This window comes from Teleopsis dalmanni, chromosome X, assembly GCF_002237135.1.
Source record: "Teleopsis dalmanni isolate 2A chromosome X, ASM223713v2, whole genome shotgun sequence".
Taxonomy (NCBI): domain Eukaryota; kingdom Metazoa; phylum Arthropoda; class Insecta; order Diptera; family Diopsidae; genus Teleopsis; species Teleopsis dalmanni.
In genome coordinates, this window is record NC_051848.1 from 71,484,323 (window position 1) to 71,500,673 (window position 16,351).

A 16,351-nucleotide genomic window follows, 5' to 3' on the forward strand; every position below is an offset into this window, starting at 1 on the left:
AATTAGACAATAAATAATATGTATTTGGCGCGTATCACACATCAGATTTAGTCGGACAACTTGACTGACGTCGCTTGCTATTACACATTAATACATTCGACATTTTTTTAAATACGCCTATAGCATAAATATGATATATTTTTATATATTACATTTAATTTAATATTTTAAATCTACTTAAAGACGTGTTTTAATAATTAAAAAATTTTCCCTATAAAGACTATAGAAACAATCTTTAAAATAAAAGATTCATTGTTATTTTGTTAGCCCAATATAAATAATTTTACATCTTCTTAATGATTTTTAAACTTATGGTTTTAACAAAGAAAATGATAACTACAATATATATTATTATATTATATATAAAATTCGACGTAATTCATTCATAAGTGCATAGGAATGTTCCCTTTGGCGTTTTTTAATTATATCGTCTGCTAACGATATTGCGATAAGTCGACAAAAATCGGATTATGTACGAAAAAACATGAGTAATTTTGATAAGAAATGAAAATATCTTAATTTCCATCCAACTTGTGGTCAACACTGCAAATATTGCTTATATATTTTGTCGACACATAAGGTTTGGCACAATTTCGCATTTCAACAGACAAGTTGTACGACCAAATCTGATGTGATACGCGCTTGAAGTTTCTTCATTCTATAATAACAACTCTGTTTAAGTTCCGTTATTATAAAATCAAGTGTCAAAAGTGAAGCACGTTCGCAGTTTTTACCGCTCGTTTTTCAGAAAGCAACTATTTGGGTTAGAGCGCAAAACTAAGAACAAAAAGTTAATATTTCTCAAAAAATAACGATCGAAAGTTATTAAAAGGTAACGCTACTGTGGAAGTGAACGCATCTATATATGTCCACTGATAATAATAGAACCGTTTTGACTTCATGTGTTAAATGCGGTGAAAATGCCAATTATGTGTGTGAGAATTGCCATGATTTTTATTGCTCTAAGGTGTGCCAGAGGCAAGATTGGGACAGCCATCGCGATATATGTGAGAGAATTCCGTAAGTATGTAAAACTTTTAACTAAATAAGTGTATAATATGCAGAATATTTATAGTAATCTAGTGCCAAATGTAGAAAATAAAAAGTTACAAAAAAGTTCAAATGATGAACAGGGTGAAAAATTAGTAGCTAATTATTTTGAACTTAAACAAATCAGGGTGAATAAAGATGATACCAAAGCACAACAAAACAGTGATCACCAAGCATCTGATAACTATTCTGATTTAGGATCCTTTAGCAATTTTCAACAACGTGTACATGAGAACCCAAAACCTGTCGACAGTAACACTAAGTATTGTCAGAGTCAACAATATTATACTAACAATAATGTACCACAACGTCCTAGTCATTCCACTAATACAGTTCCACAATACACATGTGGAGATACGCAGAAAGGATTAATCGTTGGTAGCCATTCTCAGCAGCATAATTCTGAGAGTGCAATAATGAAAAATCAGTACCATGGTATGGGAAGCATAAGAAATAATGACTCTGGCGAACCAAAGTTTAATGATGGTGGACAAAATCAACTGAATTGTAATATGATGCGATATAGTGAAAGTGATAATGAAGGACAAAAAAGTCAACGTCAACATACAAGTACGAGTGTGCAAGAATATCTTCAATCAATGCGTGGCTATGATAGTAATCAACAACCAAATTACGGAAGTCAAGTAGATAAATGCGATGATCAGCAGCACCGTAATTCCGTTGGGCAACAACAACAGCCTAACCACGGCAGCCTACAAGTTCAAAATAAAATAGTGGTTGATCAGAATTCAAATTTTGATTCTCCAGAAACTACTAATGATTGCCGCAGTGTCAATGAAGACCACCAACGTCAGAATCAATCGACAAATGGTATTAACAATCGTAGTCGAATTAATCAATTTAGTGACGTTCAAAAAAGATTAATGGTTTGTAGTCATTCTCAGCAGCATAATTCTGAGAGTGCAATAATGAAAAATCAGTACCATGGTATGGGAAGCTTACGAAATAATGACTCTGGCGAACCAAAGTTTAATAAGGGTGACCAAAATCAACTGAATTGCGGTGGGACACGAGATCGTGAAACTGATAATAAAGGACAAGAAAGTCAACGTCAACATAAAGATATGGGTGTACAAGAATCTCTTCAATCAAGACGTGGCTATGATAGTAATCAACAACAAAGTTACGGAAGTGAACTATACAAATGCGATGATCAGCAGCACCGTAATTCCGTTGGGCAACAAATACAGCCTAACCACAGCAGCCTACAAGATCAAAATAAAGTAGTGGTTGATCAGAATTTAAATTTTGATTCTCCAGAAACTAACAATGATTGCCGTAGTATTAAAAAAGACCACCAACGTCAGAATCAATCGACAAATGGTATGAACAATCGTAATCGAATTAATCAATTTAGTGACGTTCAAAACGGATTAATGGTTTGTAGTCATTCTCAGCAGCATAATTCTGAGAGAGCAACAATGAAAAATCAGTACCATGGTATGGGAAGTTTAAGAAATAATGACTCTGGCGAACCAAAGTTTAATAAGGGTGACCAAAATCAACTGAATTGCGGTGGGACACGAGATCGTGAAACTGATAATAAAGGACAAGAAAGTCAACGTCAACATAAAGGTATGGGTGTACAAGAATCTCTTCAATCAAGACATGGCTATGATACAAATCAACAACAAAGTTACGGAAGTCAAGTAGACAAATGCGATGATCACCAGCTCCGTAATTCCGTTGGGCAACAAATACAGCCTAACCACAGCAGCCTACAAGATCAAAATAAAGTAGTGGTTGATCAGAATTTAAATTTTGATTCTCCAGAAACTAACAATGATTGCCGTAGTATTAAAAAAGACCACCAACCTCAGAATCAATCGACAAATGGTATGAACAATCGTAATCGAATTAATCAATTTAGTGACGTTCAAAAAAGATTAATGGTTTATAGTCATTCTCAGCAGCATAATTCTGAGAGTGCAATAATGAAAAATCAGTACCATGGTATGGGAAGCTTAAGAAATAATGACTCTGGCGAACCAAAGTTTAATAAGGGTGACCAAAATCAGATGAATTGCGGTGGGACACGATATCGTGAAAATGATAATAAAGGACAAGAAATTCAACGTCAACATAAAGGTATGGGTGTACAAGAATATCTTCAATCAAGACGTGGCTATGGTAGTAACCAACAACAAAATTACGGAAGTCAACTAGATAAATGCGATGATCAGCAGTACTGTAATTCCGTTGGGCAACAACAACAGCCTAACCACAGCAGCCTACAAGATCAAAATAAAATAGTGGTTGATCAGAATTTGAATCTTGATTCTTCAGAAACTAATAATGATTGCCGTAGTATTAAAAAAGACCATCAACGTCAGAATCAATCGACAAATGGTATGAACAATCGCAATCGAATTAATCAATTTAGTGACGTTCAAAACGGATTAATGGTTTCTAGTCATTCTCAGCAGTATAATTCTGAGAGTGCAACAATGAAAAATCAGTACCATGGTATGGGAAGCTTAAGAAATAATGACTCTGGCGAACCAAAGTTTAATAAGGCTGACCAAAATCAACTGAATTGTGATGGGATACGATATCGTGAAAATGATAATGAAGGACAAAAAAGTCAACGTCAACATACAAGTACGAGTGTGCAAGAATATCTTCAATCGAGGCGTGGCTATGATAGTAATCAACAACAAAATTACGGAAGTCAAATAGACAAATGCGATGATCAGCAGCTCCGTAATTCCGTTGGTCAACAAATACAGCCTAACCACAGCAGCCTACAAGATCAAATTAAAATAGTGGCTGACCAGAATCAACAACAAAGTTACGAAAGTCAACTAGATAAATGCGATGATCAGCAGTACTGTAATTCCGTTGGTCAACAACAACAGCCTAACCACAGCAGCCTACAAGATCAAAATAAAGTAGTGGTTGATCAGAATTTGAATCTTGATTCTTCAGAAACTAATAATGATTGCCGTAGTATTAAAAAAGACCACCAACGTCAGAATCAATCGACAAATGGTATTAACAATCGCAATCGAATTAATCAATTTAGTGACGTTCAAAACGGATTAATGGTTTGTAGTCACTCTCAGCAGCATAATTCTGAGAGTGCAATAATGAAAAATCAGTACCATGGTATGGAAAGCTTACGAAATAATGACTCTGGCGAACCAAAGTTTAATAAGGGTGACCAAAATCAACCGAATTGCGGTGGGACACGAGATCGTGAAAATGATAATAAAGGACAAGAAAGTCAACGTCAACATAAAGGTATGGGTGTACAAGAATCTCTTCAATCAAGACATGGCTATGATAGTAATCAACAACAAAGTTACGGAAGTCAAGTAGACAAATGCGATGATCAGCAGCACCGTAATTCCGTTGGGCAACAAAAACAGCCTAACCACAGCAGCCTACAAGATCAAATTAAAATAGTGGCTGACCAGAATCAACAACAAAGCTACGGAAGTCAGCTTGATAAATGCGACGATCAGCAGCACCGTAATTCCGTTGGGCAACAACAACAGCCTAACCGCAGCAGCCAACAAGATCAAAATAAAATAGTGGTTAATCAGAATTTAAATTTTGATTCTCCAGAAACTAACAATGATTGCCGTAGTATTAAAAAAGACCACCAACCTCAGAATCAATCGACAAATGGTATGAACAATCGCAAACGAATTAATCAATTTAGTGACGTTCAAAAAAGATTAATGGTTTATAGTCATTCTCAGCAGCATAATTCTGAGAGTGCAACAATGAAAAATCAGTACCATGGTATGGGAAGCTTAAGAAATAATGACTCTGGCGAACCAAAGTTTAATAAGGCTGACCAAAATCAACTGAATTGTGATGGGATACGATATCGTGAAAATGATAATGAAGGACAAAAAAGTCAACGTCAACATACAAGTACGAGTGTGCAAGAATATCTTCAATCAAGGCGTGGCTATGATAGTAATCAACAACAAAATTACGGAAGTCAAATAGACAAATGCGATGATCACCAGCACCGTAATTCCGTTGGGCAACAAAAACAGCCTAACCACAGCAGCCTACAAGATCAAATTAAAATAGTGGCTGACCAGAATCAACAACAAAGCTACGGAAGTCAGCTTGATAAATGCGACGATCAGCAGCACCGTAATTCCGTTGGGCAACAACAACAGCCTAACCGCAGCAGCCAACAAGATCAAAATAAAGTAGTGGTTAATCAGAATTTAAATTTTGATTCTCCAGAAACTAACAATGATTGCCGTAGTATTAAAAAAGACCACCAACGTCAGAATCAATCGACAAATGGTATGAACAATCGTAATCGAATTAATCAATTTAGTGACGTTCAAAAAAGATTAATGGTTTATAGTCATTCTCAGCAGCATAATTCTGAGAGTGCAACAATGAAAAATCAGTACCATGGTATGGGAAGCTTAAGAAATAATGACTCTGGCGAACCAAAGTTTAATAAGGCTGACCAAAATCAACTGAATTGTGATGGGATACGATATCGTGAAAATGATAATGAAGGACAAAAAAGTCAACGTCAACATACAAGTACGAGTGTGCAAGAATATCTTCAATCAAGGCGTGGCTATGATAGTAATCAACAACAAAATTACGGAAGTCAAATAGACAAATGCGATGATCACCAGCACCGTAATTCCGTTGGGCAACAACAACAGCCTAACCACAGCAGCCTACAAGATCAAATTAAAATAGTGGCTGACCAGAATCAACAACAAAGCTACGGAAGTCAGCTTGATAAATGCGACGATCAGCAGCACCGTAATTCCGTTGGGCAACAACAACAGCCTAACCGCAGCAGCCAACAAGATCAAAATAAAGTAGTGGTTAATCAGAATTTAAATTTTGATTCTCCAGAAACTAACAATGATTGCCGTAGTATTAAAAAAGACCACCAACCTCAGAATCAATCGACAAATGGTATTAACAATCGTAATCGAATTAATCAATTTAGTGACGTTCAAAAAAGATTAATGGTTTATAGTCATTCTCAGCAGCATAATTCTGAGAGTGCAATAATGAAAAATCAGTACCATGGTATGGGAAGCTTAAGAAATAATGACTCTGGCGAACCAAAGTTTAATAAGGGTGGCCAAAATGAGCTGAATTGTAATAGGACACAATATCGTGAAAATGATAATGAAGGACAAAAAAGTCAACGTCAACATAAAAGTATGAGTGTGCAAGAATATCTTCAATCAAGACGTGGCTATGGTAGTAACCAACAACAAAGTTACGGAAGTCAAGTAGACAAATGCGATGATCACCAGCTCCGTAATTCCGTTGGGCAACAAATACAGCCTAACCACAGCAGCCTACAAGATCAAAATAAAATAGTGGTTGATCAGAATTTAAATTTTGATTCTCCAGAAACTAACAATGATTGCCGTAGTATTAAAAAAGACCACCAACCTCAGAATCAATCGACAAATGGTATGAACAATCGCAAACGAATTAATCAATTTAGTGACGTTCAAAAAAGATTAATGGTTTATAGTCATTCTCAGCAGCATAATTCTGAGAGTGCAACAATGAAAAATCAGTACCATGGTATGGGAAGCTTAAGAAATAATGACTCTGGCGAACCAAAGTTTAATAAGGCTGACCAAAATCAACTGAATTGTGATGGGATACGATATCGTGAAAATGATAATGAAGGACAAAAAAGTCAACGTCAACATACAAGTACGAGTGTGCAAGAATATCTTCAATCAAGGCGTGGCTATGATAGTAATCAACAACAAAATTACGGAAGTCAAATAGACAAATGCGATGATCAGCAGCTCCGTAATTCCGTTGGTCAACAAATACAGCCTAACCACAGCAGCCTACAAGATCAAATTAAAATAGTGGCTGACCAGAATCAACAACAAAGCTACGGAAGTCAGCTTGATAAATGCGACGATCAGCAGCACCGTAATTCCGTTGGGCAACAACAACAGCCTAACCGCAGCAGCCAACAAGATCAAAATAAAGTAGTGGTTAATCAGAATTTAAATTTTGATTCTTCAGAAACTAACAATGATTGCCGTAGTATTAAAAAAGACCACCAACCTCAGAATCAATCGACAAATGGTATTAACAATCGCAATCGAATTAATCAATTTAGTGACGTTCAAAACGGATTAATGGTTTGTAGTCATTCTCAGCAGCATAATTCTGAGAGTGCAACACTGAAAAATCAGTACCATGGTATGGGAAGCTTAAGAAATAATGACTCTGGCGAACCAAAGTTTAATAAGGGTGACCAAAATCAACTGAATTGCGGTGGGACACGAGATCGTGAAAATGATAATAAAGGACAAAAAAGTCAACGTCAACATAAAGGTATGGGTGTACAAGAATCTCTTCAATCAAGACATGGCTATGATAGCAATCAACAACAAAATTACGGAAGTCAAGTAGACAAATGCGATGATCACCAGCTCCGTAATTCCGTTGGGCAACAAATACAGCCTAACCACAGCAGCTTACAAGATCAAAATAAAGTAGTGGTTGATCAGAATTTAAATTTTGATTCTCCAGAAACTAACAATGATTGCCGTAGTATTAAAAAAGACCACCAACCTCAGAATCAATCGACAAATGGTATGAACAATCGTAATCGAATTAATCAATTTAGTGACGTTCAAAAAAGATTAATGGTTTATAGTCATTCTCAGCAGCATAATTCTGAGAGTGCAACAATGAAAAATCAGTACCATGGTATGGGAAGCTTAAGAAATAATGACTCTGGCGAACCAAAGTTTAATAAGGCTGACCAAAATCAACTGAATTGTGATGGGATACGATATCGTGAAAATGATAATGAAGGACAAAAAAGTCAACGTCAACATACAAGTACGAGTGTGCAAGAATATCTTCAATCGAGGCGTGGCTATGATAGTAATCAACAACAAAATTACGGAAGTCAAATAGACAAATGCGATGATCAGCAGCTCCGTAATTCCGTTGGTCAACAAATACAGCCTAACCACAGCAGCCTACAAGATCAAATTAAAATAGTGGCTGACCAGAATCAACAACAAAGTTACGAAAGTCAACTAGATAAATGCGATGATCAGCAGTACTGTAATTCCGTTGGTCAACAACAACAGCCTAACCACAGCAGCCTACAAGATCAAAATAAAGTAGTGGTTGATCAGAATTTGAATCTTGATTCTTCAGAAACTAATAATGATTGCCGTAGTATTAAAAAAGACCACCAACGTCAGAATCAATCGACAAATGGTATTAACAATCGCAATCGAATTAATCAATTTAGTGACGTTCAAAACGGATTAATGGTTTGTAGTCATTCTCAGCAGCATAATTCTGAGAGTGCAATAATGAAAAATCAGTACCATGGTATGGAAAGCTTACGAAATAATGACTCTGGCGAACCAAAGTTTAATAAGGGTGACCAAAATCAACTGAATTGCGGTGAGACACGAGATCGTGAAAATGATAATAAAGGACAAGAAAGTCAACGTCAACATAAAGGTATGGGTGTACAAGAATCTCTTCAATCAAGACATGGCTATGATAGTAATCAACAACAAAGTTACGGAAGTCAAGTAGACAAATGCGATGATCAGCAGCACCGTAATTCCGTTGGGCAACAACAACAGCCTAACCACAGCAGCCTACAATATCAAATTAAAATAGTGGCTGACCAGAATCAACAACAAAGCTACGGAAGTCAGCTTGATAAATGCGACGATCAGCAGCACCGTAATTCCGTTGGGCAACAACAACAGCCTAACCGCAGCAGCCAACAAGATCAAAATAAAATAGTGGTTGATCAGAATTTAAATTTTGATTCTCCAGAAACTAACAATGATTGCCGTAGTATTAAAAAAGACCACCAACCTCAGAATCAATCGACAAATGGTATGAACAATCGTAATCGAATTAATCAATTTAGTGACGTTCAAAAAAGATTAATGGTTTATAGTCATTCTCAGCAGCATAATTCTGAGAGTGCAATAATGAAAAATCAGTACCATGGTATGGGAAGCTTAAGAAATAATGACTCTGGCGAACCAAAGTTTAATAAGGCTGACCAAAATCAACTGAATTGTGATGGGATACGATATCGTGAAAATGATAATGAAGGACAAAAAAGTCAACGTCAACATACAAGTACGAGTGTGCAAGAATATCTTCAATCAAGGCGTGGCTATGATAGTAATCAACAACAAAATTACGGAAGTCAAATAGACAAATGCGATGATCACCAGCACCGTAATTCCGTTGGGCAACAACAACAGCCTAACCACAGCAGCCTACAAGATCAAATTAAAATAGTGGCTAACCAGAATTTAAATTTTGATTCTCCAGAAACTAACAATGATTGCCGTAGTATTAAAAAAGACCACCAACCTCAGAATCAATCGACAAATGGTATGAACAATCGTAATCGAATTAATCAATTTAGTGACGTTCAAAAAAGATTAATGGTTTATAGTCATTCTCAGCAGCATAATTCTGAGAGTGCAATAATGAAAAATCAGTACCATGGTATGGGAAGCTTAAGAAATAATGACTCTGGCGAACCAAAGTTTAATAAGGGTGACCAAAATCAGATGAATTGCGGTGGGACACGATATCGTGAAAATGATAATAAAGGACAAGAAATTCAACGTCAACATAAAGGTATGGGTGTACAAGAATATCTTCAATCAAGACGTGGCTATGGTAGTAACCAACAACAAAATTACGGAAGTCAACTAGATAAATGCGATGATCAGCAGTACTGTAATTCCGTTGGGCAACAACAACAGCCTAACCACAGCAGCCTACAAGATCAAAATAAAATAGTGGTTGATCAGAATTTGAATCTTGATTCTTCAGAAACTAATAATGATTGCCGTAGTATTAAAAAAGACCATCAACGTCAGAATCAATCGACAAATGGTATGAACAATCGCAATCGAATTAATCAATTTAGTGACGTTCAAAACGGATTAATGGTTTCTAGTCATTCTCAGCAGTATAATTCTGAGAGTGCAACAATGAAAAATCAGTACCATGGTATGGGAAGCTTAAGAAATAATGACTCTGGCGAACCAAAGTTTAATAAGGCTGACCAAAATCAACTGAATTGTGATGGGATACGATATCGTGAAAATGATAATGAAGGACAAAAAAGTCAACGTCAACATACAAGTACGAGTGTGCAAGAATATCTTCAATCGAGGCGTGGCTATGATAGTAATCAACAACAAAATTACGGAAGTCAAATAGACAAATGCGATGATCAGCAGCTCCGTAATTCCGTTGGTCAACAAATACAGCCTAACCACAGCAGCCTACAAGATCAAATTAAAATAGTGGCTGACCAGAATCAACAACAAAGTTACGAAAGTCAACTAGATAAATGCGATGATCAGCAGTACTGTAATTCCGTTGGTCAACAACAACAGCCTAACCACAGCAGCCTACAAGATCAAAATAAAGTAGTGGTTGATCAGAATTTGAATCTTGATTCTTCAGAAACTAATAATGATTGCCGTAGTATTAAAAAAGACCACCAACGTCAGAATCAATCGACAAATGGTATTAACAATCGCAATCGAATTAATCAATTTAGTGACGTTCAAAACGGATTAATGGTTTGTAGTCATTCTCAGCAGCATAATTCTGAGAGTGCAATAATGAAAAATCAGTACCATGGTATGGAAAGCTTACGAAATAATGACTCTGGCGAACCAAAGTTTAATAAGGGTGACCAAAATCAACTGAATTGCGGTGAGACACGAGATCGTGAAAATGATAATAAAGGACAAGAAAGTCAACGTCAACATAAAGGTATGGGTGTACAAGAATCTCTTCAATCAAGACATGGCTATGATAGTAATCAACAACAAAGTTACGGAAGTCAAGTAGACAAATGCGATGATCAGCAGCACCGTAATTCCGTTGGGCAACAACAACAGCCTAACCACAGCAGCCTACAATATCAAATTAAAATAGTGGCTGACCAGAATCAACAACAAAGCTACGGAAGTCAGCTTGATAAATGCGACGATCAGCAGCACCGTAATTCCGTTGGGCAACAACAACAGCCTAACCGCAGCAGCCAACAAGATCAAAATAAAGTAGTGGTTAATCAGAATTTAAATTTTGATTCTCCAGAAACTAACAATGATTGCCGTAGTATTAAAAAAGACCACCAACGTCAGAATCAATCGACAAATGGTATGAACAATCGTAATCGAATTAATCAATTTAGTGACGTTCAAAAAAGATTAATGGTTTATAGTCATTCTCAGCAGCATAATTCTGAGAGTGCAACAATGAAAAATCAGTACCATGGTATGGGAAGCTTAAGAAATAATGACTCTGGCGAACCAAAGTTTAATAAGGCTGACCAAAATCAACTGAATTGTGATGGGATACGATATCGTGAAAATGATAATGAAGGACAAAAAAGTCAACGTCAACATACAAGTACGAGTGTGCAAGAATATCTTCAATCAAGGCGTGGCTATGATAGTAATCAACAACAAAATTACGGAAGTCAAATAGACAAATGCGATGATCACCAGCACCGTAATTCCGTTGGGCAACAACAACAGCCTAACCACAGCAGCCTACAAGATCAAATTAAAATAGTGGCTGACCAGAATCAACAACAAAGCTACGGAAGTCAGCTTGATAAATGCGACGATCAGCAGCACCGTAATTCCGTTGGGCAACAACAACAGCCTAACCGCAGCAGCCAACAAGATCAAAATAAAGTAGTGGTTAATCAGAATTTAAATTTTGATTCTCCAGAAACTAACAATGATTGCCGTAGTATTAAAAAAGACCACCAACCTCAGAATCAATCGACAAATGGTATTAACAATCGTAATCGAATTAATCAATTTAGTGACGTTCAAAAAAGATTAATGGTTTATAGTCATTCTCAGCAGCATAATTCTGAGAGTGCAATAATGAAAAATCAGTACCATGGTATGGGAAGCTTAAGAAATAATGACTCTGGCGAACCAAAGTTTAATAAGGGTGGCCAAAATGAGCTGAATTGTAATAGGACACAATATCGTGAAAATGATAATGAAGGACAAAAAAGTCAACGTCAACATAAAAGTATGAGTGTGCAAGAATATCTTCAATCAAGACGTGGCTATGGTAGTAACCAACAACAAAGTTACGGAAGTCAAGTAGACAAATGCGATGATCACCAGCTCCGTAATTCCGTTGGGCAACAAATACAGCCTAACCACAGCAGCCTACAAGATCAAAATAAAATAGTGGTTGATCAGAATTTAAATTTTGATTCTCCAGAAACTAACAATGATTGCCGTAGTATTAAAAAAGACCACCAACCTCAGAATCAATCGACAAATGGTATGAACAATCGTAATCGAATTAATCAATTTAGTGACGTTCAAAAAAGATTAATGGTTTATAGTCATTCTCAGCAGCATAATTCTGAGAGTGCAACAATGAAAAATCAGTACCATGGTATGGGAAGCTTAAGAAATAATGACTCTGGCGAACCAAAGTTTAATAAGGCTGACCAAAATCAACTGAATTGTGATGGGATACGATATCGTGAAAATGATAATGAAGGACAAAAAAGTCAACGTCAACATACAAGTACGAGTGTGCAAGAATATCTTCAATCAAGGCGTGGCTATGATAGTAATCAACAACAAAATTACGGAAGTCAAATAGACAAATGCGATGATCACCAGCACCGTAATTCCGTTGGGCAACAACAACAGCCTAACCACAGCAGCCTACAAGATCAAATTAAAATAGTGGCTGACCAGAATCAACAACAAAGCTACGGAAGTCAGCTTGATAAATGCGACGATCAGCAGCACCGTAATTCCGTTGGGCAACAACAACAGCCTAACCGCAGCAGCCAACAAGATCAAAATAAAGTAGTGGTTAATCAGAATTTAAATTTTGATTCTCCAGAAACTAACAATGATTGCCGTAGTATTAAAAAAGACCACCAACCTCAGAATCAATCGACAAATGGTATTAACAATCGTAATCGAATTAATCAATTTAGTGACGTTCAAAAAAGATTAATGGTTTATAGTCATTCTCAGCAGCATAATTCTGAGAGTGCAATAATGAAAAATCAGTACCATGGTATGGGAAGCTTAAGAAATAATGACTCTGGCGAACCAAAGTTTAATAAGGGTGGCCAAAATCAACTGAATTGCAATAGGACACAAGATCGTGAAAATGATAATGAAGGACAAAAAAGTCAACGTCAACATAAAAGTATGAGTGTGCAAGAATATCTTCAATCAAGACGTGGCTATGGTAGTAACCAACAACAAAGTTACGGAAGTCAAGTAGACAAATGCGATGATCACCAGCTCCGTAATTCCGTTGGGCAACAAATACAGCCTAACCACAGCAGCCTACAAGATCAAAATAAAATAGTGGTTGATCAGAATTTAAATTTTGATTCTCCAGAAACTAACAATGATTGCCGTAGTATTAAAAAAGACCACCAACCTCAGAATCAATCGACAAATGGTATGAACAATCGCAAACGAATTAATCAATTTAGTGACGTTCAAAACGGATTAATGGTTTGTAGTCATTCTCAGCAGCATAATTCTGAGAGTGCAACACTGAAAAATCAGTACCATGGTATGGGAAGCTTAAGAAATAATGACTCTGGCGAACCAAAGTTTAATAAGGGTGACCAAAATCAACTGAATTGCGGTGGGACACGAGATCGTGAAAATGATAATAAAGGACAAGAAAGTCAACGTCAACATAAAGGTATGGGTGTACAAGAATCTCTTCAATCAAGACATGGCTATGATAGCAATCAACAACAAAATTACGGAAGTCAAGTAGACAAATGCGATGATCACCAGCTCCGTAATTCCGTTGGGCAACAAATACAGCCTAACCACAGCAGCTTACAAGATCAAAATAAAGTAGTGGTTGATCAGAATTTAAATTTTGATTCTCCAGAAACTAACAATGATTGCCGTAGTATTAAAAAAGACCACCAACCTCAGAATCAATCGACAAATGGTATTAACAATCGCAATCGAATTAATCAATTTAGTGACGTTCAAAACGGATTAATGGTTTGTAGTCATTCTCAGCAGCATAATTCTGAGAGTGCAACACTGAAAAATCAGTACCATGGTATGGGAAGCTTAAGAAATAATGACTCTGGCGAACCAAAGTTTAATAAGGGTGACCAAAATCAACTGAATTGCGGTGGGACACGAGATCGTGAAAATGATAATAAAGGACAAAAAAGTCAACGTCAACATAAAGGTATGGGTGTACAAGAATCTCTTCAATCAAGACATGGCTATGATAGCAATCAACAACAAAATTACGGAAGTCAAGTAGACAAATGCGATGATCACCAGCTCCGTAATTCCGTTGGGCAACAAATACAGCCTAACCACAGCAGCTTACAAGATCAAAATAAAGTAGTGGTTGATCAGAATTTAAATTTTGATTCTCCAGAAACTAACAATGATTGCCGTAGTATTAAAAAAGACCACCAACCTCAGAATCAATCGACAAATGGTATTAACAATCGCAATCGAATTAATCAATTTAGTGACGTTCAAAATGGAGTAATGGTTTGTAGTCATTCTCAGCAGCATAATTCTGAGAGTGCAATAATGAAAAATCAGTACCATGGTATGGGAAGCTTAAGAAATAATGACTCTGGCGAATCACAGTTTAATGAGGGTGGCCAAAATGAGCTGAATTGTAATAGGACACGAGATCGTGAAAATGATAATAAAGGACAAAAAAGTCAACGTCAACATAAAAGTATGAGTGCGCAAGAATATCTTCAATCAAGACGTGGATATGATAGTAATCAACAACAAAGTTACGGAAGTCAACTCGATAAATGCGATGATCAGCAGCACCGTAATTCCGTTGGGCAACAACAACAGCCTAACCACAGCAGCCTAGAAGATCAAAATAAAGTAGTGGCTGATCAGAAGTTCAATTTTGATTCTCCAGAAACTAATAATGATTGCCGCAGTATCAATGAAGACCATCAGCGTCAGCATCAATTTGATAAGTCGCAATCAAGTTTACCATACTGATCAACAAAATAATGACAAAGAACAACAATCAACAGTATCAGTATCAATCAAATAATCATGAACATCAATACGAAAATGTTAAGGAAGCTGTTAATGGGCCCGTTTTTGATCCAGTATATTGAAAACAAAGAAAAAAATTTTCACAAATTTTGTGGTATATATTAGAAATAGTGATTTGTATTCCCGATACCAACCACGACACAATTATAAATATGCAAAGGTTTTTGGGAGAAATGGATAAAGGTGATCAATCTTATAAACTGATGTAAGAACACATTTAATTTTTTTTATGGTTTAATCTTAGCATTATGTTATTTCAGTATAAACGAATACTGTATCACCCTGTTTGAAGGAGTGTGGTATCGACGTAAAGTAATTGGTGTGAATGAAACAAGCTTCAATATTAAATGCATTGACTTTAGTCATGAGTATTTGGTAAGAGGAGAATATATTCGTCGATATCCCAATCAACTTTCTGAAGAAAACTTAATAAAAATTTTCAAACTTGCAGGTGAATATTGCACATATTAAACTATTATATTAAGAAGTAATCAATTTTCCTTTATAGATTCATCCAATATACTAAGCTAAAAACTGGTAAAACACTTGAAGAATAGATTAGTCGGTTTCCAAAGATTATTTATAATAGCAGTTAAAGTGTGCAATGATATATACGAAATCGAGTGCCCAATTTTCTGAAAACAACTTTCCGAACTGGGTTTAATTGAAATTATTTGCTGATACTCTTATATGTAGTAATCCGATTTATTATATTTATAATCAACATTTAGTAAATAATATGTTGTGTTAAACATTTATATTAATTTACTAGATTTTCCTGTATTCTCAATTACTTATAATTAAAATCAAATGAAGAGTAATCTCTTAATAAATATAAAGGTATTGTTATTTATAATTCCCAAACTCTTTTTTGCTTGGAATATTATTTAAACGTGTATAAGTTGTTTGGACAAAATTGTGAAAAGGTTTCAATGGACTGTCTATTAATTTCAACATATTTTGATCTAACAATTTTGTAAGTATTATTTACAGTGACCGAAAAGAATAGTTATTTCAGAAATGTTTAAGGAAAATAGCCGTTATATATAGGACCGTTTTAAAATAAAACTATTCATCAAAAATTATTATTTTCATATGCCTTTTATTTTTTCACGCAGAAAAAACTCTTACATTCTCCTGGCACCTGGTTACGACCTCATAACAGCTGG

At 35.9% G+C, this 16,351-nt stretch overlaps 2 protein-coding genes across 2 annotated transcripts; both read left to right on the forward strand.

The window, feature by feature from the left end:
- Nucleotides 1-718: 718 nt before the first annotated feature.
- LOC119688538 (extracellular matrix-binding protein ebh-like) lies at nt 719-13,297 on the forward strand. The gene is made up of 3 exons (XM_038103212.1): nt 719-1,020; nt 1,076-13,204; nt 13,273-13,297. Exons 1-3 carry the CDS (start codon nt 866-868, stop codon nt 13,295-13,297), a joined length of 12,309 nt encoding a protein of 4,102 aa, XP_037959140.1. The 5' UTR covers nt 719-865.
- LOC119662746 (GATA zinc finger domain-containing protein 14-like) lies at nt 13,271-15,872 on the forward strand. Its single transcript, XM_038072491.1, has 3 exons — nt 13,271-15,387; nt 15,443-15,633; nt 15,691-15,872. Exon 1 carries the CDS (start codon nt 13,302-13,304, stop codon nt 15,120-15,122), a length of 1,821 nt encoding a protein of 606 aa, XP_037928419.1. The 5' UTR covers nt 13,271-13,301; the 3' UTR covers nt 15,123-15,387; nt 15,443-15,633; nt 15,691-15,872.
- The last annotated feature ends 479 nt before the right edge of the window (nt 15,873-16,351 follow it).